The sequence below is a fragment of the Pleurodeles waltl genome, chromosome 4_1 (genome assembly GCF_031143425.1).
Source record: "Pleurodeles waltl isolate 20211129_DDA chromosome 4_1, aPleWal1.hap1.20221129, whole genome shotgun sequence".
In the NCBI taxonomy this organism is placed as follows: Eukaryota; Metazoa; Chordata; class Amphibia; order Caudata; family Salamandridae; genus Pleurodeles; species Pleurodeles waltl.
In genome coordinates, this window is record NC_090442.1 from 165,970,048 (window position 1) to 165,996,471 (window position 26,424).

Below are 26,424 nucleotides of genomic sequence, written 5' to 3' on the forward strand. Positions count from 1 at the left end.
TTGTGTGAACGAATGGTGTGCTGTTGGTGCAGTTGTGGTGGGTATAAGGTGTGAGAGAGTGAATGAGAACTTGCAATAGGTGCATGTGAATACTCCTACCATGTTGTGGGGTGCAATGTGACAGCAGTGCGAAGCAGGGCCAGGGTTGAGAGTACGGAGGAGTGCAGCACGGTAGCGGTGTGTAGGGGAAGGACCGTTTCCTGTCATTGGGCATGATCTAAGCCCAGCCAGGTGCACCCAGGCGCAGCCAGGCTTGCCCTTGGCTCACCTTCAGGGCGAAAGTGCTGCATGCACTATACATCTGCGCTGCATTTGCCATTAAGTAGGTCTTGGGGGCAATAGGCAGGAAACTAGTGATGTCACTACCTATATAGCTGGCTCATGGGAAATCCAGGGATGCCACTTTTTGTGCAGATAGCTGATGGGAAGTGCAGTGATGTCACTTTCTCTGCTGACAGATGGTAGAACATTAAGTCCTCTTGCTTGATTACTTTATTTTAAAGATGGGTTTGGTGGGAAACCATAGACATCCTGTCCTCTGCAGATGGATGATGGGAAATCCAGAGATATCACTTCCTCTGCAGATGGATGGCAGGAAGTGCAATGATTTCACTTCCTGTGCAGATGGATAATGGGATATGAAGTCCTCTTCCTTGGTGTCTTCTTTTAAAGATGGTGGTGAAAAGCCAGATATGTCACTTCCTGTGCAGATGCATGATAGAAAATTCAGTGATATCACTTCCTATGCAGATAAGTGAGGGGAAAGTAAGTCCTCCTACAGTGTTTCCTCAGGGTTGGCTGTACCCTGCCATCCCCTTTGCCTGCCTGCATGCTCTAGTACACTCTGTCATACTGTTCTGTCCATTTTCTTTGGCACCTACTGGGCTTTTGTGGAAGGCTGCATGTTTTACTGTTCCAGCATGTCCCATTAAAGGAGACATGGAGCAGAAAATGGCCATAGGAAGTAGGCATGTCTTTTCATAGGACACCTGAAAACATCAGATACTGTATATAGCTAGATTGTCCAATTTCCACCTGCTGCACTTGCACAGTTTTGTTTTTATATTGAGCTCAAATTATTGTATCAAACAAATCAGTTCACTTTACAAACTACAAAACGAACATCCAAAAAATGAGATGCATCAGAACTATTCTCGCTAGCCAGCCCAAAGATGTAGATAGTAGTGCTGGTAGTGGGTAACCACTCCTCACTCCTGAACAAATGGCCAACCTCCACGGGCCTTAACAATTGATACTTTCCAAACAGCTTTTAACTTCTAAATAATTAAAATACGCACATCTCCTGCCTTGTGGCCCATAGGTCAACCCCATAATCTTGTTAGACCTGTCAGTCTTTGCATGGTTCCTCCCAAATTGCAATTTCGACCTGGCAATATAAATCTTTTGCTATGCCTAAACCTTTCTTTTTAGTATAAAAGTCACCACTAAGCTAGACCCTAAACAGCCCATAGTGTATTTAAAAAGTTGGACACGTATGTTTAACTTTTACATGTCTTGGTATTGAAAAACTCAAATTTGCTTTTGGCTACTGCAATGCCTGCCTCTCCCACTGGATAACATTCTGTTACCTCATTACATTTAATAAGTGATAACTTTCAATTGGGAGCCGGTACGCATGTTGTGTTTGATGACTGAAGAATTGTGATTTAAAACCCTCCTTAACGGTAAAGTCAGATTTTAAGTCACAGTTCTAAAAAAGCCACTTTTAGAAAGTTGGCATTATCTTTTCCCAACCATTTGGCACCTGCAGCTTGTATCCTGGGTCACAAGACTAGGTGTAGCTGGAAGTTGGTCTTTGTGTATTCCCCTCATTCTGTAGCACACAAGGAAAGAGGAAGAAGCCTCAGGGATTGTTTTTGTGCAAGGAGGTCCCCTTCATGCACAAAACAATCCTACATGCAACAGATGCACCCTTGTACCATGGTGCAAGTGTGCCAGCGTTAGGGCTAGGCAGCCTATTGTGCGCCAGCTCTGGGGAAAGGACAGGAATGCACCATATTAATAAGGTGATTTGCTGCACTACACCCCCTGGCCCTAAATAAGGCCCAAAGAAACTTAGCCCAACACATTTTCTAATTGCAAACCGTACTATTTGGTAAACTGCATGCTTTGCGACATGAATATGTATTTTATCAATGTACTAAACCCATTTAGCGATTCAGTGAGATGCTGTAGCATTTCCACTGAGTTTAGGAAATCATTAGGAATTGCTATTTGGAAGGGGTGTGTTTAGGGCATCCCCACCAAACAGTGATTTCTTTTGGTATGTATTGATTTTTTGCAACCAAATCCGATCACAAAACATTACTGTTTTACCGACTACTGAAGGGAGTGGCAACCCGTTCGCCAATGAGCGGGAGCCCTAAGGGATCCTCATACATTTCCAAACAGATAAAAACACATTTTTTGTAGTAGACAACGGTCCGAAGAAAAAATTATTTTTTTAAATTTTTTTTTAAACACATCCTGTTTTCCTTTGAGGAAACTGGCTGCATTAAAAAAAAAATCACTACGTTATTTAAAAGCAATCACAGACTTGATGATATTACGATCGTAGCAGACTGTGATGGCAGCGAATCATAGTAGGTTGCAATTTGCAACTTACCTCACTGGTTGGTCGAATTGTGACCCACTGTGATTTGGTATTTTGTGAACCAACTTAATAGTAAATAAGCCGGTTCACAAAATACAGTAGGATTTCCAAAGAATAGGAATGCAAATTGTGACCACTTTTTGTGAATTCTATTTTAGTACATCTGGCTCCTTTACCCTTATGTGATCTGCTTTTTTGCCCAGTTTGAGATTCTATATACTAACAACCCTCTCCCCATCTTTTCATGTTGCATTAGCTTCCACTGGGCCTCTGCCCACTGACTGGCACAAGGAGGCTTGTACTGTTTTGCAGTCAATGCAGCGTCTTGACTCTTATTAAATATTACCATTAAAATGACCAAAGCAAAGCAATGGGTATCCGGTTCCTAGACTTCAGTAAAACACCTGTAAGGCACACTGGGAAAACAGAGCGTGCTCTGGGAAGTTATGAAATGGCTGTTCAAGAATTCCCGGTAAGCCAGCTCTGGAGACATCTGGGGGACAAGTGGATCCCACAAGGACCAGCACTCCTCCATGTATTCATAACTGACATTACAGTGGAAATAAAGGACCTCAGAGATGTATGGAGGAAGCGTAGAGTACATGCCAATGTGATGCCAAGAATCCTGCCACGGCCCCAGACATGAAGCGGCGCTGACCTGTGTTTTTTCCTATTTAATTACATTGATGCTGCAGGACCAGGAAGGCAGTTCGTAGCTACATGTACATGACACAAAGACGTGTCATGGGGTTAGTACCCCGGAAGTATTAAACAATAGACTCCACATTTTCATAAACCGCGCCACTGGAGGGTTAGCAGCTTAGGCGCAATGCGCCCAAGTCCATGGTCGTTCTTTTAGACACTAAAAGGACAAACGTCATACATGAATGTTGCTCGTGCCCTTCCTGCCCATCAGGATAAAGATCTGATGTATGTGCGTGATGAAGCCACAGGTCTTACTTTTTGGATCCCGCCGCCCTCGCGGTCTATCCCGAAATATGTGGGAAAGAAACTGTCCTTTTCTCATGAAATAGACCTCAGGCTTAGTTCAGCTTTCCACATGAGGTTTACAGGTTTCAGACACTGGCCCCAAAACATTCTGCTGCTCTCTCTGCCTGTGCGATATGAAGAAATCAAAAAGTGATGGCTGGAATGTGTGACTGAATCTCAGTCACTGGAAGTTGCTTGACGCTGCATTCCATCCCATTTTTATGCCAACTATGCCAGCCTCACACAGGAACCAGTAAGGACCCCTCTGGAAAACAAGCAATCCCAGACGTCTTTCAGCCTCGCTAGCCCTCCTTAGTGAGCTGTAGTTTCATTACTGTGACACAACGAATACATCACCCATGTCTGTGACTCCTAATGGCATGGTACACAAAAACTTTAAACAAGTGATGGATAGAAAGCTTGAATTAATCTTTATTGGTAATTATTCGCACCGCATTTCTGCATTTCATTTCATCTTTGTTTTGCCCACCATGCCACCTCAAAGAAGGACCCGGCCATGTGCATGTCAGCATGGTGCTCTTCCAAAACATGGCCCTGGTGAAACTGAAGCTATGCCTGTGTAATTCATGAGAATTCATGAATTTTGCATTATGCTTATTACAAAATTCACAGAATAACTCCATTACGCCACACTGTGTAATTACAAACTGTACGTGCCAAACTTTTACCACAGGTGCTTCAGAATTATGCGAGCGGCCAGAATGCAAGTGGCTATTGCTTGCACCACGGAAAATTTTGTTTTTTTGGGCAATGTTTTTTATCATAAAATGCAATGACACAAGGACATGTTTCTCACTAAATATAGCACTAAATGACAGATTTGTATTTCTCATAGTTTTCCTGAAATGTTTCGTAATTATGCAAAAGAAAATTATGCAAATTTCTCAAACCCTGAAAATCAACAGTCCACCCATACATCCAGGCTATGGCACTCTGAATCATAAAAGAAGTGACCCCCAGAAAGGTTTCACCCTAGTTAGGTCTTATTAATGAGGTATAGCTTGATTCCTGTGGCACAGTGAGCATGGGGCTTCTGCCCATTTGGCACATAATGACACACACTGTTGGAAATTGGTTTACTGGCTGAGGTGTGTGAAATCCTACTCAAGCAGCAATCACTATCCCGGTCAGGATGAAGTTACAAGCAAACCCCAAATTAACCTGTGCTTAAACCTCTGCTAGCTTGGCAAAGAAGCAGTCGGGCTTAACTTAGAGTCAATGTGTAAAATATTTATGTAGCATTTCATAAAGTAATTAAGTGAAAACACCACACAAGAAAAATCCCACACCAATGTACAAAAATAGTAAAGTTTAAAAAATGATTTTAGCCCAAAACAACAAAAATCCAATGACAAGAAGTGGAAAGGTGCAATTTCAAAGTTTTAAGTAAAAATAATGCTTTAAAGCACAAAGCGCCAACTTTGGTCATCTGGTCGCGACTGACGAGGTCAAAGTCACAAGTTCAGCCTGGCAGCAGTGGGGTGCAGGCCAGAAAAAGGAACCAAGTTAGGCCTGATGAACCAAAGTACCTTAAATCCTGGTTTGCTGGTTGTTGCAAAATCCAGCATCAAGGATGCTTCATGCAGCAGCAGCTTCAAGGAGCTGCAGGGCTGCAATGCAGAGTCTTACATCATTGCTGAGTATGAGATGAAGGGCTTGCCATGCTAAGTCCTGCATCGAAGATGCGTCACACAGTGGCTGTTTGAAAGAGCTGCGAGGCTGCGATGTGGAGTCCTGCATCGTCATCGAGGATGCAGTCAACGATAGGCTTGTGATGTGAAGGCCTTCGTTGAGGATGTGTCAAGCAGCAGTGGACCCAATGTGGCTGCGAGGAGATGCGTCGCACTGCATCATTTCTGCTCCACAGGATCACAGCTGGGCTGGCACATTCAGGCCCATTTCGTAGGGTCCAGGACTGGGGTAGCATCGCCTGGGTGGATAGGACTCCCAGCAGAGCCCAGGAACTGTGTTCAAGATGGTTGGAGCCTTCTTTGTCCCTGAGGCCTGATAGGAGGTCAGCCAATTAGCCCTTGGCTTCGCTCTGCTGGTACTGGGTTCAAAATGCTGGTCCAGTTCTTTCACTCAGGCAGCAGGGCAACAAAGTAGCAGTCCTTCTTGCAGAGCCCAACAGCAGTTCTTTTGCATCTTCCATAGGTACAGAGGGGTTTGGAATTTCCTGCCTCCATACTCTCACCCCCTTTGTGAGTGTGCTCAGGCAGATCCTTTGAGATGTGCAAGTGTGATAGGTGACAGCTCCTCCCACTCATCAAGTCAGAGATGGCTAGTCCTGCCAACACCTATACCTCTTTGTCTCACTGTCTAGCATCAATACACAAAGACTAACTGCCAGCTACACCTAGTCACATGACACACTGCAGGCACCAACTGGTTAGAACAAGAAAATGCCAACTTTCTAAAAGGGGCATTTTCAGAATTACGACTTAAAATCTGACTTTACCATTAAAGACAGTTTTAAATTACAATTATTTAGACATCAAACTTGATATTCCTACATGCTCCCAATTGAAAGTTATCACATATTAAATGTCATAAGTTAACCCAATGTCATCCTATGGGAGAGGCACTTCTTGGAGTAGTGAAAAATAAATGTAAGAGTTATTTACTACCAGGACATGTAAAAGTAAAAAATATATGTCCAACTTTTTAAATACACTGCACCCTGCTCTATGAGCTATGCAGGAGCTACCCTAGGGGTGACATATGTATTAGAAAGGAAGGCTTAGGTCTGGTAAAAGGTTCATTTTGCAAGTTATAAATGGCAGTTTAGAATTGCACACACAGGCAGCAATGGCAGGCCTGAGACATGTTTAAAGGGCTGCTTTATGTGGATATCACAATAAGTGCTGCGGACCCAGTAGTATCACTTAATTTACAGGCCCTGGATACATGTAGGACCACTTCACTAGGGACTTATAAATAAATTAAATGTTCCAATTGGGGGTAACCCAATTTCACTATGTTTAAAGGAGAGAGCAGAAGCACTTTAGCATGGGTTAGTAGTCCTAAAATCCAACAAAAAACGGATTCAGAAAACAGGAAGGCGAAGGCAGAAAGTTTGGGGATGACCCTGCAGAAAGGCCCAAGTCCAACACATACCTATTATTAAAGCTTTTCAAAAGGCCTTTAAGTGACACCTATTTACACTATGTTATCACTAACATCTTTCTATAGTGTTGAATTGTGTTCTCACTGGTATTGAAGAAATCTTGACTTTTGTGTACCATTTTAAAATCGATAATATAAAACTCTGGGGGAGCAGTCCGGGATGGGAGGTAATGTTACAAGCAACTCAAAAAGAGAGAGAGATTTTGAAATTATCATATGTGAGGCCCTAAACATCTGCCAACGATGTGAAATGGAAATAGGATGAACAAATGAACGCTAGAAGCACAGGGAGCGGGAGATATGCAGAAAGTAAGTGGATCTGTGGGCATTACTGGTGAGGCCAATCAGGGACATGATTTCCAGTTCTGCAAGCAATGTCTCTGGCAAGGGGGGTAACAGAGCAAAAGGCTATGAAAATATTCCAGTGTTTATGAGGGCACATGAAAAGAGGCAAAGCAATGTAAGCCTGTATGCACTGTAGTGAAAGGGTGTGGACATTTGCAACAGATTCAAACTTGAAAAAAAGCTTATAAGAGAACACTGGGACCGGATGATATTAGGGGGTATCGGAAGAGCGACGTAAGAATAGTAATTGTCATCAACAAGGGGACTGGACACATGGAACCCCCCAGTTTACAAAGTCGGTGGAGGGGGTTAGCATCATATGGGGTTTTTGCAGGAGGGACAGGGGAGCAGCCCATTTGAGGTGCTGGTACACCACCACGATGCAGTGTGGATCACACCCAGAAGCTCTGAGAGATAGGTGAGGCCTTTAAGCAGGTAAATTCGTTCCTTCAAGAAAAGAATACAAGAGACCATAGTCAGCAGCAAGGGTGAGAGTTGAAGGAGATGTTTTTCTATGAATAGGGCCCTGCAATGAGACTGTCATCTGACCTCAGGAATAGCTGCAGTAAGAGAATTGAGGTCTCCTAGAGTCGAAGAGATGTGGAAATGGGGTTGTGAGAGGAAAAGTGACTGAGTAGTACCTAAAAGGTGATTAGGACAGCTTTATCATTACAAAGAAGGTGAACGACACCAAACCTCTTACTGTTGTTTTGCTCATGTGGGTCTGGGAGTATAAGGGGAAGTCAAATAGGATGCAATGTATTTCATTCATGTAACGATGAGCTTACGGGGGAACCAGTGCTTAATTTGAGCCCGTGGTTCTTGGTGGGGTGCACTAGCACTTATTTTTGAGGGCCGGTGCTTATTTTTCGGCATCAGGCACTTTCTGCGAGCAAAGGAAACATATGTGAAAGACGGAGGAGGAAAAAGGGGGAAAGCAGAAAGCTGCAAGAGTGAACTGAAGGGGCAGGGATTGACTAGAAATGGGTTAAAGAGGCCCAAGGTGGCTTCAGGATTACGCTGCCTCAGTATTCCATGCTCGCACATTTAAATGCAGCAGCCGCGAGCTTTGGGCACGTTTTTATTTACAAATTAAGCACAGGGGTGGGGGGAGGTCAAAGACAACCTTGGAACTGCCTGTCCCCAATAACAATTCAGGTTCGCTTAAAGATGCTATTGGAACATCCATTGCTGCTTGCTGGGAAGTGGGATGCAAACCACCTTCTGTGACTCCATTCCTAAGATTATTGTCAGAGAACTAAAGTTACCAAGAGGCCTGTGTTACACAGATGGCAGGGCAGGAACAGTTAATTTATATAATTCTAGAATAACATATCTTCACCTTCATGCTGTATCCCAGAGTACTTAATCCCAATAGAAGTTCGTTTTTAAAACATTGCCTGCCACTATAGCAAGACTTTCTGGTTTTTTTAAATAATTAAAATGAGAATGAAAAATCAGTCAGTGGCTGAAATGATTCTTTACAATTTTCTGTTACATAAGGAGACAGCCATTCGCTGGCACTGTATATAGGTCTGGCTTTAATGTGCTAAGACATGTAAACACAGGCGCTCACAAATGCTGTTTGCATCTGTCACCTGCACGAGTGTTGTTTAGCACATTAAAGCCATACTTATTTGCATTGCCAGTATTGGGAAAGAGTAGCATATAGGATTGGTACCATATATAACATATATAGAGGATAAAGAATGGGATTGAGAAACTGTCAGCCGAGAGTAGTTTTCAAATATAAAGTATCCCTCATGTATTCCATAGGAAGGAATTCTTTGAAGGTGGAATGATAGTCAACAGCATGGAGTGAGAGTCAACTACTCCTCTGGGTGGAGCCAATGCCCACTCTGTCTATATGTTTTTAAAGAGGGTAACAATAGTTTGGCAGGAAATGTAGTTAGTGTGCAGGAACGAGGAATTTGACAGCCATCACACCGCTTTAAAGTCCCATAATGCACTGCACTTTCAGGAAATTTAAGTACATTTTGGAGGTCCTACTGTAGGGAAAAACTTAATCAATATGCCATTATTAATTCATCTGGTCTCAGTGGAGGCAGGTGGATTATTTATGAATTTAATGAAAGTGTACCTGACAGGGAACTGGAGTTGAAAGTAAGCAGAGCTTCCTTCTCCATCATGGGATCTCTGTTATTATTAATGATCACAGAATAGATTAACAAGCTCACCTCCTGCCTGGGAGGAGAAGGGCGTCAAGAGAATACAAATCACCTTACAAAAATAAAATAAAACGCGAAGCTACCAGTGAACAAGTTATGGAAAGATGCCTAAACAATGTTTTTGACCGTATTGGAATCAGAATGCAGACAGCACCTGAAAAAGGGATGGGCAGACAATAATGTGGCTACCTGGCAACTTTCTTTAAAAAGTCATTTTTTCTAAATAATAGGGGTAACTGATTTTCCTCTGGTGGAATATAGTCCAGGCATACCCGAAGCGGGCCTATTGTCCTTCCAGCTGCATGTGGTAAGGCAGGGCACTTTCTAGCTAGAGGTGGGCAGTTTAGAAGAGGTGACATCTATGACCATAGTCTTATATTAAACAAAGAGAGTTCAGGTTGATTCTAAGTTTTTACTTTTGTCAAGAAATTGCTTTTAAGTGTTAAGTGATACAATCGGTGAAGACGAATTTAGTGAACAAGATGGAAGGCTTGTATCAAAGTCGGGAAAAGCTTAGGAATGTGAGTTTGCAGGGAAAATATAGTGCTCATAAGATCACAGCCTTAATTTTCTCCTGCTTGATGTGAACACTACCTTTCAAGATAGGTGCTGTAGCACAGAAGCAAAGAATTATTAATAGGAAGGCATATCCATTTGGAAAGGTTTGCATTTATTCGCCAGTAGTCGTATCCTCACTGAACAAGTTTGGAACACTAAAATCCTTAATGGGTGGGGTGATGAACACGAAGTCTAAGTAGGGCATTTTCTGAAAGCCACAGCAGCTCTCAGGTGAACCTCAACAGAGGCAAAATGTAGGCCAAAGTGATCCAGTTAAAGGGCATATGTTACATGTCGGTTTCTGCTTTGTTCCAAAGCAATTCCTCCACTTTAGATGGATTAAGTTTCTATTTGGAAGCGTAGGAAAGCCTTGTGTTAGGCCATTTTGCCATTTTCGTAACGTTGTACAGTGGAGGGGTAGATCAGCTCATTACAAGTATCTCTTGTAGTTTTTTTTACAAGACAAGTCAGTCCATAAATGGCCATTCGAGGCCTCCTCCCCTGCTGCCCCGAAAGCAGTGAGACGCATCCTTGTCCTGTGTTATTTGACATTGATGATGGCTTTCAAAACAGGAATAGGAGTGAGCTGTAGGGAATCACACTTCAGCAACTGGACTAAAGTGTGTGCTGACCCTTTTAAAGAAATCCCCAGTCATGTCCAGTGACTAAGAATCTCCTTGGAATGGGCAGGGTGGAAAAATAAAATGCATAAATACCGAAATCATAATTTCAGGAATCAGACCCCAGAGCTAGGAATAGTTTACTTGCTCTTTCAGTAGTACTATCGCTGAGGTTTTCGGACAACTAACATGTTACAGACAGGTTACACCAATCTTACATTCTCAGGTATCAGGCAGCAGTAGCGATCATCATTCATCTAAATCATTCTTAAACAAATGTATTGAAATATATATTTGAAAATGCAATATTTTTGCCCCCAAACATCAAACCTGTCAATTAAGATGCACACATTTTGCTAGCAAACACAGTCGTTTCATTTTGGAAAAAGAAACTCAATACTCAAAAAATATCAGCTTGTCACTTTCATGAAAAAATATAATTTTGTTTGAAATACTGTCTTTTCGTTTTTATTAAATACATTTTTGGTGCCCAAACATCAGCACATCATTGCCATCAAGTACTCACATACACATGCACTGCCGTATATGGAGAGTATTATCATCCCAGTTCGTGTATCACCCTCCCATGCCAGATTGCCATTCACGTGCCAAGACTAAACACCATTGTGTCAGGACTACCATTACCCCAGGGCTGGGCATCATCATGCATAGACATTGGCAATATTTCAAGAAATACCACCTTTAAGTCAGGGCTCCATCATGCTACTGGTGGCCACGATATGCCAAGAATTACCCCCATCATGTCGTAGCCAACATTATACCGGGGGCACCTTTACAAAAAGAATGCTCACTATATATCCACAATTATCTTCATTATGCCAAGGTAAGTATTATACTTCTTTATATAAAAAATAATTATTAGACTTGTGGCAGGACTACCCCTATAAAACAGGTGTGAACCGTTAGGCTAATAATGCACACAAAATGTAATTAGTTGGTGTGGATCACATTCTATCAGTGGCAGACCCCCTATATTTGTGGGGCACCACACATAACGAATCACTGTGGTGTAAGGACTCAAGATTATGGAGTCACATTTCCACACAACACCGGTTAGATTCTCTCTCGCTCTCTCTCATATATATATATATATATAAAAATATATATATATATATATACATACACACACACACACACGTGACAACACATTCAGACATACAGAAGCAAAAATACTCTTCTTTTTACTTACCTGCGTGTGTGTTTTCCGCATAATTGTCTATTGTTAATACATGGTTAACCATGGATGTTCGTGATTTAATTGATCACAACCTTGACGGGGTCTTCTCCGATCTTCTGCATTAGGTGGCGACTAAGGCCGATGTGGTTGACCAGTGACAGGGATGTCATGACTCAATCAACACCTTCACTGTCAGCAAGTGGTGCTACATTGTGCATGGCAAGCTGGGGTGGAGGGTTACAGGTGTGAGATGACCAGCGGTTGCTCAGCGAAGAATAACTTGAATTATACTCCAACATTTACGGACTTTCATCTCTTCTGAATCAAAAACAAAGGGGCACATTTATCAACTTTTCACACAGCGCAGCAAGCCACCTTGCTGTGCTACGTGAAAGAGCAGGACTGTTTTGTATTTGGCATTATACGGCGCATTCCTGTCCTTTCCTTGCGCTGACATCCTTTTGACTGTGATGCAAGGGTGCCTGCATTGCAGACAGAATAGTTTTTGTGTAGGAAGGGGTACCTTCGGGCACAAAGACAATACTCTGAGACATTTTCCTCTTTCTGCAGCTCACACAGAGAGAGAAAAGAAAGAGGAGAGATAGAGATATTTCTCCCTGTTGCACCTCACCTGGGGAAACACAGGAAGCATTCCTAGGTCTACCAGAAATGGTCAGTCTGAGATTGCACCAAAATCCATGAGGGATGTGTTGGAACACCCACACTCCACCCGTGAAATGCCTCCCTAGAACAGAGTAACACAACACAGCGATTTGCACTGAATTGCATGACTCCAGATTTAGCAAGCCACTGATGGCCACACAAGGTGGCCTTGCATGACTTGATAACTCTTACTTTATTGTTGCGCAAGGGCAATGCAACACTTTGATAAATACCTAAATGGGGGCCATATATGCTGACATGCATTGATCCCATCTGAGGAAAGAAAAAAATGCGTCCCTTTCGTAACACTCTTTCTGGTAGAGACTCTATCTAACTTCAGATTCTGCATCATTTTGAATATTCCTCAGATGTCAGACTGCATTTGGAAACTTTTTCAGCAGTACTTCTATGTGCTAGTAGGTGGCTCCATGCGTCTCTACACTCACGCTGTTCTGCTCTGTAAATGACATGCTGGGCGTCCCTCCTGCATGCTCATGTCAGTTGCTTTCAAGGCTATCCATGCCCCCAGACGCAGAGCCCCAGTAACAAATTGGTTGGAACCAATGTGCAGACTTCTTGACTTGGGACTGTATCAATGGATTTGGAGTCCGGTCCACGGAAAGAAGAGGATGTGGGGAACAGTGAGGAAACTGCAGTTAGAGTTTCTACCAAAACAAGCATTACTGAGAGTCCAAGTGATGGAGTCTCTCCTCCTCCTTAAAAGGGTGAGGTGGACCACAGAACGCCGGCAGAGTGATGGTTCGAGTGACGTGGAATTCACCACAACGTTTAGCTAGAAGGATGCTTGTTTCTGCAGAAACAGTTTCTCTGGGAGCAAGGTGCTGTATGGCAGGTTAACACTAAGAGCCTGAAGCTCAGGAGAGGGGAGGGAAACAAGTTTTGCAGGTCTTTAAAACAATGCATCATAACCAGCGAGTTAAACAATGAGGGCTGGACCAGCAACTATAAAATATCAAAAAAAGCCAAAAGGTACCTTTTAACTGTGCCCAAATCAAAGCCTTGATGGGCGATTGACCAAACAAATAACAGAGTGTCAAATAACTTGGCTTGAAGGGGTTCAATCTGGTGTGTGCCGTACTAAACTGCAAGTTTATCCCAACAACAGGCACACACATTATTTGTCGAGAGACAAACACAGGCTGCCAAGATGACATGAACCACCTACTGAGGAAGATCAAAGGTGTTCCGCTGTTGCCACTCAGCTCTAAGCATGAAGGTGGAAATTGCAGTGGCCCAGGTGCAGAACTCTGCCCCATTGCTGTGACAGCAGGTCCCCCTGGAGATGCAGCCTGATCGGAGGACAGGTGCTCGGGATATCATACTTTCTGTGCCCAATCTAGGGTCACTAGAATGTCTTGGACTCGTCGGTCCTCAACTTCTTGAAAACACAAGGCAGGGCTGATATTAACAGAAAGGCCTACAGGATCTCTGAGATACACTTGAGGAGGAACGCGTCTCAGATCAAGAGATGCCTTGGAAACTCCCCCATGCAGAACTGCTGACATTGTGCATTCTTGGCAGTGGTGAATGAATCGAGCCAAGATTTTCCCCATTCGTGTAAGGGCCCTCGCACCAACTACAGGTGTAGCTCCCATTTGTCATCCACTAGGCATCGATGGCTGAGCTTGTCCGCCCTGGCATTTAGTGATCCTACCCGGTGGTTCACCACCAAGAAAATTCCTGCCATTTCCAGAGGTGCCTCAGGGCACAGGTTTCATGATCCCACCCCGCCCTGTTTGCCACAGTGCCATATGGCATTGGTGTTGTCAATGAGCATTTGAACCAGCCTCCCGTTGATGCAGAAAGGCTTTCAGCGCTAAGCAGATGTCCTTCAGCTCTAGAAGGTTGATATGACTCTGCAGGAGACCAGAAGCCTCTTATCTCTTCCTCTTACAAGTGGCTGCCACAACCCCTAAGCAATGCATGGGTCACCACTGTCAGCTCTGGGTGGAGAAGGAAGAGGGACCTGCTACTGACCCAATTGCCACCACTGCAGATCTTTTGCAGTCTCCTTCAAACACTGAACGTGGTCTGAGAGGTCCCTTTGATGTTGGGCCCACTGGAACTTCAAGATACAGGAAGCCATCAGGCTCAGAAGCCTCAGGGTCAACCTCTCTGAAATCCAGGATCAAGATCATAGCCGGAATGTCCTGGACTCTCTTTCCTGGGAGAAAGGCACAAAACCCGAACCATGTCCAGAATGGCTCTGAAGAAGAGGAGTTTTTAGGGAGTCCAGTGTGACTTTGGTACGTTGGCAGTGAACCCCAAAGAAAGCAGGATGTTCACTGGAGGTGGCTGAAGGCTGCCCAGGGCAAGCCCACCTTCAAAAGCAAGTTATCGGGTTAGGAGAAGATTGGCACCCCTCATCTCCAAAGATGTGCTGCCACCACCATCAGCATGTTCATGAATGCCCGAGGGGTGCTGGTGAGACTAAAGGGGAGCTCAGCGAACTGAAAATGCTCCTCTCCTCCCACAAACTGCAGGTAAAGCTGGTGGACCACCAGGATGGAAATATGCAAATAGCCATCCTGCAGGTCCAATGGTACCATCCAGTCTCCAGGGACAAGGGCAGACAATACATGGGCCAGAGTGAACATTTTGAACTTCCACTTCCAGAGGAACTGACTGATATGGAGCAGATCTAGAATAGGCACTGACACCCTCTCTAAACAGCCCCTTTAGCCAAAAGGGCTTGCTCTATTGTAGCAAAATGGAGAGATAGTCCTCCGTCAGTCACTAAAAGGACAGTGGAAGGTACTGTGGAGAAGATAGAAAGGATAAGGTGCACCCCTTGTGAACAATCTCTAGGGGCCACCTTTCTGACAAGATTACTTGAAAAGCTGGTAAGAACTGGAGGATTCTTCCTTGCACTGGGTAGCAATGTCCCTGCAAGATGGTTTGCTGACCTTGACAGAGGAGGTGGTGGGTACTGAAGACTGTACCTGGAAAATGCTGGGTTGCCTTTGGGGACTGGATGGGTTGGTGGTAAGGGACCAAATTTTCACTTTGGTAGGGCTGAGCAAACTCATCACACAGGTCATAATCATTACCAGAGTCAGTGCCAAGGAAGGAATGGACAGACTGTTGTCTAGGCTGCTGAATTTAAAGTCAGGGAAGAGGTGCCTCAGGTGGGTTTGGGTGCAACATCGGTTGAGGTAAGACTAGTGTCAAGTTGGTGTTGAAAAGGAAATTTGGGGTCGCTTCATCAGGCTGCAAAGTTGGCATCAGTGCACCCATCAGCAAAGTCCAAACATGAGCTGGAGGCAAGGTAAGAGTAAACAGTCCAGATGGCGCCAATCGCCAACGGTATCCCAAGTGGAAGGTCTCTCAGCTACTTGGGACATGAAGGTGTGCCAGAGAGAGTTGGCAGAGAGCCAAAGAGCCAGAGCATGGCTGTGAAACTAATGCGGCATTGCAGAAGGCCCTGGAATCTCGGGTTGACCGGAACCAGCTGCAGAATTGGCAACAAAGTCGATGGACTTTGGGAGCAAGATTGAAAAGGGTAGTGCCACCCCCACCCCTGTTCAGGGTGAATGCAAGTGGTGTGAGAGTGGAATCCTCCTTCAATATCTGTGTTTTTTATGCTTAACTGAGAACTTGATGTGCAGCAAAAACCGACCTCTTGAGCTGCTCCATTGGTCCCGGAAACCAGGCCAAGAGAGAAGTTTGGACACAGAGTCTTCTTATGCTTGGTGACATTGAGATTTGCTTCTTGTTCCCTGAAGCCTTTGTAGTAGGGGCTCAACCGGAGGCACCACAGACACACCTGATGGGGATCTGTTACAGACTTTTGTTTGCGACAGTCCCCACAGGGCTTAAAACCTGTTAATTTAGGGGGTGGCAGCCCTTGCACACTGTAGAAATGTAGTTGAAAAATTGAGGTTAATGTCTCTTGAGAGACAGGTTGAGCTTTGGATCTGGGTCTGTAGGTGTAGGGCACGGGAGCGGCACCCATATAGACCCTGCAAATCATTTACAGAGAGGAAAGACATCAGTACGGAGTTGCAAGGTGCCACCTTTTGGCGCAGAGAGGTACTGCTGAAAAGTCTCTGGATCCAGTCTATAGCATGGCGAATATTTAAAAGGTGAGGAACCTGTGGCTAAAGGTCTCCATCAGAAGACAGTGATCACCTATCATGTACCAACCTGTGAAGGCTGGCACAGTGGCTCCTGGAAAGGGCTGACCCATCTTCAAACAAAGCAAAAAGGTGATAGCTTTGTCCAGCACTTCATACATTTACACCACTCTGAATGGTAACCTAGTATACATGTGTTTGTCTCAAGACCAAAGGAAACCTATTGGGTTTGGTCAGGATTGACCCCTGACACTCAACAAAAATACTTGTTTTACATTTAATACATGTATCGATGTATCTACTGGGGAGCGAAGATTAAAAAAGAAAGCTGATTGACATGAAAAATAGAATGCTTGGTAGGAACTCTGGGGCCCATATTTATACTTTTTTTGCGCTGCATTTGTGTCACTTTCTGACTCAAAAGCGGCGCAAACTTACAAAATACAATTATATTTTGTAAGTTTGTGCCGCTTTTGCATCAAAAAGTGACGCAAATGCAGTGCAAAAATAGTATAAATATGGGCCTGGATGTGTTATAAGGCGTTGCTACTCTGTGTATTTGAATGCTGTAGGAGGCTGGCCCTCTATGTAGTGTGCAAAGCTAGGCACACTGTGCAGCGGGTCCAGGCAACCCCACGTTGGTTTACAGAGGTAAAAACCACATCACCTAATGCTCTATTTTTTATGCTAGCTTGGTTGAGCAGTTAGGCCAATCTTGATGAAGTGCAAAGCATTTGTTGTACTCGCAGTACCAATCATGTGACTCACACACTTGAAGGAATAACTTGAGACCAATTTATAAAAAATACTTGAGATTTTTACATGAATTTTAAGCCCAAGATAATCAAAATTTGTTAGGCACTTCTGGAGATATGGATTTTTGAAGTTTAAAGAAAATAGTTTTTTGTGTAATTACGCACCATAGGAATCAATGGAAAGTCACCTTTACATATAAAATCGTACAGTTTAGTAACCAATTTCTTCTTTTGCAGGTTGGTCGAGGTTGTCAGTGGGCACACTGTGCCAGCTGGAGGAGTTCAGGCGGCTCCCGGTTCTGGCGGGAGTAGTGATGAAGTCTCTAGAGCTGTTACAGGAGTTACAGCAGTGCGAGGGACCACTTGGAAAAGCACCGCACAGGTACGTTTAGAGGTGGTTCCTTGGAATCCCCTTGGAGTGTTGAGGTCGGAAGGGCTGAGGGACCCCTGGGGCACAACTGGTTCTTCGTTGCAAGGCACAGGGAGGTGGGTGCAGAGTGAACTGGTGGTCCAGGAGCTGTGCGCAAAGATGCCCTCTGGTTCTGGAGGTAAGTCTCTTTAAGGTTCACTTACAGGACAATGGGGACACTCTGGTGGGAGGTCCAGGGTGTTCCTGAAGTCCCTCAACTTGGGCTTCCACCTGGTCTTTTTTCAGCCCAGGGCAGGCTGATTTTCCTGGTGTCCGACATCAGCTGACCCGTACCCAAGGTATTGGTACGGTTGAGCGACTGGAGGGCACAGTGCCACCCAACTTGGCACACTTGCAGGGTTTGTCCTTGTGGTCATAAGTGTGTCATCAGGTCTGGCTGCGACTACCGGTTCGGGAGTTAGTGGCCGGTCAACGAAGTGACCCTTACTGGGTTGCTGGTTTCTTTGTTGTTGCAGAGTGGTACCTCCACTGAGCAATTGGTGAAGCCTGGAGGTTCTCTGGGTTTCTTGAGGTCAGTCCAGTTGTCCAGCAGCTCCTTAGTGGAGATTGTCGGGTCCTGCAGCAGGCAGGGTTTGGCACCTTTTCCTTGTGCAGCAGATCCATAGTTCTTGTGTCTCAGATCTTCTTTGTGCTGGTCTTCTTTGTGTCCTTTGAATCTGTTTTCTTGGTCTAGGGGTGCCTACTAAATACAGAATTTAGTGGGCATTTTAGGGAGTACCTGGTAGTGTTCAATGGGACACTTACCTTTGGGTGGCTACACCCACTATAGTGACCACTTCCTGTGGGAAGGGTCACTTCCCTAACCCTGATTGACTATTTCCCTTCCATCTAAGATGGAGGAAAATGAAATGGAGAGTCCACCTTGCCGGTAACACCTTAGGTGTGGTGCATGCCAGGTGGGGGCAACTCCTCCTACCCTTTGTGTGGTTTCCTGCCTTTGCTCCCACCAAAAGTAGGGATTTGCAAAGGGGCTGGCCATCTGCTGCTAGCAGCAGGCCTGGGGATGGAGTTTCAAAGGTGTAAGCCCTTTGAAGCTCACCACCAGGGCAGTACACATTCCTGAGGGAGGGGGTGTTAGCTCCTCCACCCAGGAAGGGCATTGTTTTACAAACCAGAGACAGGGCTCTCCCCCAAGGTTTGTAGATTGGTTCTATCCAGCCTGCCACCTCCAGACACCCAATCAGCAACCATGACATTTTTGCAGGGGGCACCTCTAAAATAGCTTGGGTACATATAGAGATAAATCGAACACTGGTACCAGTTTGGATATATAATTCTGAGTTGCTTGATACCAAACAACCCAGGGTTCAGAGTGCCCATCATGTAGCTGTAAAACTTGTGTTGACCAGTGTCCAGCACGTTTTAAAATGGCTGCTCTGATCACGCACTATGTCCCAGGTTTGGCAAGGACACAGTGACGGCATATTGCTCATGCAGCTATGCCCTCACATATAATATGGTGCACCCTGCCTTAGGGCTGTAAGGCCTGCCAGAGGGGTGTCTTACCCATAGTAAATGCAGTATATGGTGGACAGGGCACACAGACAGTGTCCCATGTCGAGTTTGTGTTTTAGGTTTGCACCAGGACACTCAGCCTGCAATAGTAGTGCTGGGTGCATCTGGATGCATGGCCCTAGAGGGTAACACAATCAGTGCTGCTGCCCTCAAGGGCCTACCCCTAGTGCCCCATGCCCTGGGTACCTAAGAACCCATTTACTAGGGACTTATAGTGTTAGTTAGGAGTGTATCCAATTGTGTCAATGCATCTCAACAGTTTTAGGGAAAGAGCTCTGGCCTAGTGAACCTGGTTAGCAGGGGCACAGGGCACTACAACCTTTAGGCTACATCAAACATCAGGCAAAAAGTGGGGGCTAGCCATGTCAAAAAGAAGCCTTTTCTCACAAATGCAAAGATGCTTGGATTTCAAATGTCTGTAATCTTCTTCTACTTCTCATTAACAATCATAAATATGAACTCCTTGATGGAGTTTTGCTTTACATAGGTTCAAATAGTGGGGATATTAGATTTGTAACTTATGATTTAGGTCCCACTTTTAAGGAAGTCTCTTCTAATGTTTTTTTAAAGACACAGCACTTGGATTGAATAAAGATGTCTGCTGTCTTTTCCTCATCTGGCAGAAACCACCAAGACTCACAATTGTGCATATTAGAGGCATATGCCAACCCCTTGTGAGTTAAATTTAGTGAATATTGCAAAATATATGGCATTGCGTTCTGTCATGGCATAATGTGCACGGTATACTCACGTTGACACAGCCTCTTACCCTTTGCTCTGTAACATAGCGTAGCTGTAGTATGTCTTGATTCACTGAGTACATCTTTGTAGTAATTATTAATAAACAATTCATTAAGCTGCTATGTAGAATGACCTGCGTTCTGGATGAGTTATTGTTCCCGAATGCATTCTGAAAACGTTCTGATGAGTTAGCAGCTGCAATTCTGAAGTCAGCAATATCCCCTGATGGTGCTATGAACATCATTGCCATTGAAAACTGCCCTATGCCCTGAAATCAGCTGATTGCCTGAAAATATTTCATACCAACTCACTCACTGATGTTGTGAATCCTGAGGCACAACATCTTGCAATTTGTTTTCTACTGTTGCAGAAAAGTCTCTAAGAGGCGTTAAACAATGTTGAAAAGTTTGATTTAGAATTCCTATTTACCACTTGTGGATGGCATTAAACTCTCAAAGTAGAAATATATTCTGAATAGGTGTTTAGCCCTCACACCTGCACAATGGCATCTCAAACACCTTGGCAATGGCCTTTATTTTTGCTTTGAAAGGACCATGCATCCACCTTGAATAAGGTCCCAACAGATAAGATGAAACATATGTCAGACCAGTTCAAGGGAATACTGTTATACAAAGTATGAGACAGACAGAAAAGCATTATTAACACATTTCCTAATGTATATGTGTGCTACCGTTATGTTGTAATTTGTAAGCATGATTCTCTGCTGCAATAGGATCAGGAATTCACACTCAATAGCAGTGTGTGATAGGTTAAGCATCACCCAACATACGCACCATTGGCTTTGTGGAGACATATATGTGGGTGTGCATAGGATATTATCACTGCTACTCATTAGGTTTGGCTTTTTCTCCTGCCACCTGCCTTGCTAGTATGTTAATGTGCTGCAGCAGGGTCAAATGTATTATCCATGTAATAAAAGGTCACATGTCCTTCTGTGAGAAAAATGTCTTTTTTTGTGTGGTTACCCCCATTTTCTTGCTGAATTTTATTGGTGGGTTTTAGATTCTGCGCACTGAGGAACTGCTGATCAGTTTCCTCTGTATGGGATATGACCTCTAAAACATACAAAGGTTGGTTAAACCCCGATTGGCATATTTAACCCTCCTCTAAGGCCATACTATATGTTGTAGAAACTACACCAATGCCATGGAAAGTTAAATGTCACCTGTGGACTTCAGCACTGATTCTGCCATCTACTAGTGTGACAAGAAAAACATGGTTTCAGGCCTACTATTCTAGTCTGAATGCTGCAGTTTAATCGTACAGTGCAATTTATTAAAATAACCCCTTTTACAGGTAAAAACCTCCTTTTTAACTGTTAGTAAGTTATCCCAATGTAGGTTTTGTAGCCCATGAGGTAGGTTGCATGGTATTTAAAAGTAGGACATACAGAAAATTCATTGTAACATAACACTATAGAGATAAGGCCCTAAAGAAAAACTTACTTACCTTCGGTAATGCCTTATCTGGTAGAGATTATTTAGTTGCATATTCAAAAGGGAGAAACAGTACATCTGTGAGGGCTTCATTAAAAGGGAGGAGAGGTTCTAGGAGGGCAACTCCTGGCTGAAGTACCTTTGTTAAGGTGTTCATCTTGACTGCCACTGAGGGCAGAGTAAGGTCCAGGACATCAGCCGCCCTCCTTATCAACATGGCAAATGAAGCCCCTTCCTCCATAGCCACATTAAGAGGTGAGACTAAGACAGCGTCTGGGGAGGTGTCCAAACAACTGGCATCCTCCAGCTCCTCATAGCAGTAATCTTCAGGCTCTTCCATGGGGTTGGGATAACCTTAAGGATCCTCAGTTCCTCCGCAGTCGTACTACCCACAGGGCCTATCGAAAGAATTAGACACTGTCCTCGAATCGGAAGGTCTCCAAAACATTTGGGGCAGGCCTTGGAGCCATAGCTCAGTTGCAGGCACTGGAAACAAATCTGGTGGGTGTCTGCCACAGACAGGGACCACAGGGTTTAGGGAACATCCCTATTTACGCACTGGGAGAAACAATTCAAATGAGTGCGACAAAATGTAAAAAAAAATAGTTCATACAATGGACAGCTGTAGCTCTCTCTGGATCTGCACTAATGGTACCGAAAGAAAAGAACTGATGTCAGCGTGCTGGAGTGGCGCCTATGAAGGCAGAGCGCATGTCACATCTGGTGCGGAGCCAATCAACGCCACCTACTGGCACACAGAGATACTAAAGATTTTCTGGCTCCAGGTTGATGCCGGTGGACTTTTCTAAGGTAAGCACTCTGTGGCTAGTAGACTCTATCAGATAAGACTGTTTGTTCATAGTACAAGGCTGATGTCATGTATCGCTGAAAGACATTTCATTTATGCTAAATGTACATTGACAGGATTTCTCCAAGCTCACTAAGTTTCAGATGCCATGCCAGACCAGTATGAAATCATAATGCCCTGTAGCGGGTCTGAGCTCCAAAGTGAGGCACACCCCTTCCAAGCCAGCTAATGCAATACAAGGGGTCCCTTTATGCAAACTGCCCAAGAGGCACGTACTGTCACTATTGTCCCTCTCTATTCCAGCAAAGTAGTTTCTTACTCACTTGCTGGGCCAGTAATCACCATTGCGATGGCTGAACAGGATCTCCTGTTACCCTCAAGACTGCTATAAACTTTAATGGAGTGGTCCTGATGATGGGGATGCAGGATACTAAGAGATGCTCTGAGTGCTGTGCGGTCAATGGGGGCCTGCATGGCATTATTCTTCGGTACACAGGTAAGGTGGGGTCACTCTGGCCACAGGGGTCAAATTTCCTTTAAGCCCTCTTTAACCCAGTATAAGCCCAGCAGCAGCTGAGCTACCAATTTCCGGTCACAGAGGATCCAGCGATATCCTTTGGTGACGGCTAGTGTCCGTCTTTGGTGATCAATCCACACTCATGGATGCAACTTTTGAGTCTGGAGTGGTCTTCTTGGTTAAATGTTGGTGCTCGGTGGTGATTCCTTGTGAGTGGCTACTGACTGCCCAGGATTGGTGACATCAACTTTTATGGCCCTGGTACTGGATCAGGGATCAGCCGACCGACTCCTGGAGTCACTACTTCGGTCTGGGGCTCAGGAGAAACTTTTACTCGAGCTTGGCACCACATGCACAGTCCTCTCTTTGCTAGCCCAAGGAGTAGCAGATACTGTCAAGTGGCTGGTGCAGCCTCTCTTGCTAGTTCCAGGGGGCAACAGGGCAGTCCTTCTTCAGTCCTCTCTCTAGTGCAGATGTGATCTGAGGTTCAGAGAGCCAAAGGGTGCCATTTGTATGTCCAGAAAGTGCAATGAGGGAATGATGCAGTCACTAGCCAATAAGTTATCAGGTTCTCTCCCGCTGTATGACAAATTCCAGCTACATGTGGCATCTAGCAATTCCAGAGTGCACTATTCTACCCACTCCCAAGATGTCTGAACCCGTCCTTGGATGTTAGGATCTTGGTAACCAACCCTAGGGGCACCGCTACCTGAGGGCTAAATGCCCACTGAAAAAAAAACGGTTTGGCAACTGGTTTTCCCTCTCTCTGCCTATTGCCAGCTCTTCACCTGAACGAAAGGGCGGCCCTACACTATTGTGATCACCATTTGCCAACCAAAGGCGGCCCCCCCATTAAAGTTCATCTTTTGGGCTAACACCCAGTTTGGCTTCCTGCTAGGGGGAAGGTAACACCTCCCTCAGGCCTTTATCGTTCCTGAGCCTGGGAGTCATTCACACTACTCCCCAGGAGGGCAGAAGGCTGTCTGGTGGGCAGCAACTGTGGAAGGCTACCGAACAAACTGGACGACAGAGTGGCATCTTTCTAAAAAGGCGCCTTTCCTTCAGAGTAGCATTTAACTTGACTTGAGCATCAATCGGGTTTAATGCCACTATTAATTTGATACCATTCTATTAGTCTCATTCAGAAGTTAGCAGGACTGAGATGTCAGCCTGTAACTATGTATTAGACAATGCAGCCACTAGCTTTTCCACAGTGAAAACAACTTGAAAGTTTTATTCTACAACATATTAAAGTGTATGTCCTACTTAATAATAAACAGTTCTCTGCCTTAGGGCTCGATATGCCATCCTTAGGTGAGACATATACAACGTTAAAGGAAGTAGGGAGCTTTGCAATTGGTTTAATTGACAAAGTCGAACTAGCAGTTTTAAAACTGCTCTTCTAGGCTGCAGTGGCATGCTGTGAGCCATTTTGTACTTTGTCATACTCAGGATAGCCCAATCAGTGGTGTAGCCCTGGGTGGACACTCTAACCTACGTACCCTGGGTACTCATGGTACCATACACTAGGGATCTATTAGTAAGTCAGCTTATGCCTATTGGGGGTAGCCAATTTAACATACATTTTGTAAGGGGTTAGAACACTGCCACTGAGGTCTGGATAAAAGGCCTCTGTGTACTCTTAGAGTCGGAAAACCGGCAGCATCGGTCCAAAACGTTAGGAGTGATTATGCAAAAAGAGGCATTTCCTTACAACGGGGTTTGCTGAAAACCAGACATATGGCTCGGATGGTTGGATATGTGAATGGAGGGAAGTACGAACAATAAGGCACGAAAGTAGTAGGACAAAAGAGGAGTGTATGGACATCAAAAGGGTTTCTCTGTGATGAAACACAAAATAGGTCCAGGCATAGCACAGACAAATAAGACACAGTTTGAAATGTCGGAGACGTCCATTCAAAAGGCTTGGTAGCTGTGAGCAATGTGTCAGTGTCATTTCTGAGTGACACAGAAGTCAAAGTATGGTTTGAGTCCAGAACTGAGAATGTAATTCAAAGTCTTGACCCCTTTGGGAGTTACTTGAAAAGGAGGGCAGGAATACAGCCTTAAGAACAACGCACAACATACTTACCATGCTCCAGAAGGTACCCAACAGTCTCAGCCTGCCCCGTCCTTGCAGCATGGTGAAGCAGTGAACTGTTCTCAGGTCCCAGGATGAGGAGGTTGGCTCCTTCCTTGCAGCTCTCAATGACCTGCAGATGACAGCCGGAACATAGAGAGAAGATAACTTCATGCTGTAATGAATGTTTGCAAAACGACAGAGTTTGGGCATGTGTATAACCAGCTAAGAGGCGGAACAGCAGAGGGCTGTGCTGCTTGTGGGGGTTAAAGTTCAGTGCTAGACCTGCATGGTGGCTGCTGTCCTATAGCGTAGTGGATAGGAGTCATTCTATGGGTGCCTCATTGCTGGCCCTCATCTAGATTGGTAATAAGATGCTTCGGAAGAGCGGTGTGGAGGCGCAGAGTTACAATCTAGTGCAAGTTATGATCTGGATAAAATAAACCAGAGTAGCTCGATAGGAACCTAATTTGTGAGTCACATGGAGGCTAGGACTGTGGTGCTTTGGCAGAGCGACATGGGGGCCATAATACTAAATTATAAAGCACGGGTGCGACAGCTCAGGAATGAGGCTCACTGGTAGAGTTGTATGAGCCCCTGAGGCCTGGAAGAGTGGGGGACACAGCCGCTTTTATGCGCACTGCGATAGCGTTTGAGTAGTGAAGTTGAGACTGATGGGAAGTGACCACTCTTTCGTAAGATGTGCAAGAAAACTTCCTCGCTAGCACAGTACCCAAAATAAACAATAGCGAGGGGTATAGTAACTTTACCATGTGGTATTGCTACAATATTTTTAGTTTTTAACTTGGTAGTGGGGAAATGACTGTGGAAATCTTAGTATGCAAACCGATTCTGCATGATGCCTCTCACTAAGCTGCCTATTCCGTGCACATATTTCTCCAGGAGTTTCCTTATAAAATGTGTGTGCAGGAAAGGGACTCCGTAGTGTGGTACTCTAATACCTGTCGGAATTTCAATTAAATCTGTAAACCCCTATTTCCCAACAACAAAGGGTGATGGTACTTCTCATAATGAGGATATATGCTGTCACAGTTGCTAATAACACTCTTACCTTCATTAGATCCCCGGCTATTACTGCCTGGACAAGTGCTGGAAGAGAGAGAGCACAGAGGATGGGTTACTTAGGTGCATAAAGGCTCCTGCCTAGCACTGAGAGCACAGATACACAATCTTTCACTCACAGAGACACATAGCAGCACAGGAAGGTCTACGTGACGGGGATCAGGCTAGCAGGGAGGTGACAGGCCGAACCTCGTTACAAAAAGTCAACAATGTACTCTGAGTTCTCCATGTATATGAGATGTCACACTTCAGGATCCTGCACTGCCATGCACTGTGGACACTGTCCATGAACTCATTCATTTGTAACTTATTGTAAAGCACTGCATGCAGCTGGCTACTGACTCAGAGCTCTTTGCATGGGGGCGGAGACTGACTGCATTTATTTTAATACCAAGTCACAAGTTTTAGATGGTCAGAAGTATTCCAATCTCACCTGATATTCACTCATCCTGTCCACTCAGATACCGAGGAGGACTTTGGAAACTGAACACACAATGCACAGCAGCTCAGCTGCACTAGAGCAGACAAGAATAAGAAACCCCACACATCTCTCAGTGTCCTTAATGGGGAAATATCAAGGTGCAAGCATAACAGGGGAGTCTGTGTACTTTTATAAA

General features: G+C 44.6%; 1 protein-coding gene across 4 annotated transcripts in view; it reads right to left on the bottom strand.

Annotated features, from left to right (window-relative positions):
- The window catches only part of DGKI (diacylglycerol kinase iota), a 909,351-nt gene that overhangs the window by 30,474 nt on the left and 852,453 nt on the right, over positions 1–26,424 (bottom strand). For all 4 annotated transcript variants that reach the window (XM_069227966.1, XM_069227965.1, XM_069227964.1 and 1 more), the window contains exons 29-30: positions 25,797–25,834; positions 24,737–24,857 (exon numbers count right to left, since the gene is read on the bottom strand). In XM_069227966.1, the coding sequence (XP_069084067.1) occupies positions 24,737–24,857; positions 25,797–25,834 (159 nt within the window). The remainder of the gene's footprint in view (positions 1–24,736; positions 24,858–25,796; positions 25,835–26,424) is intronic.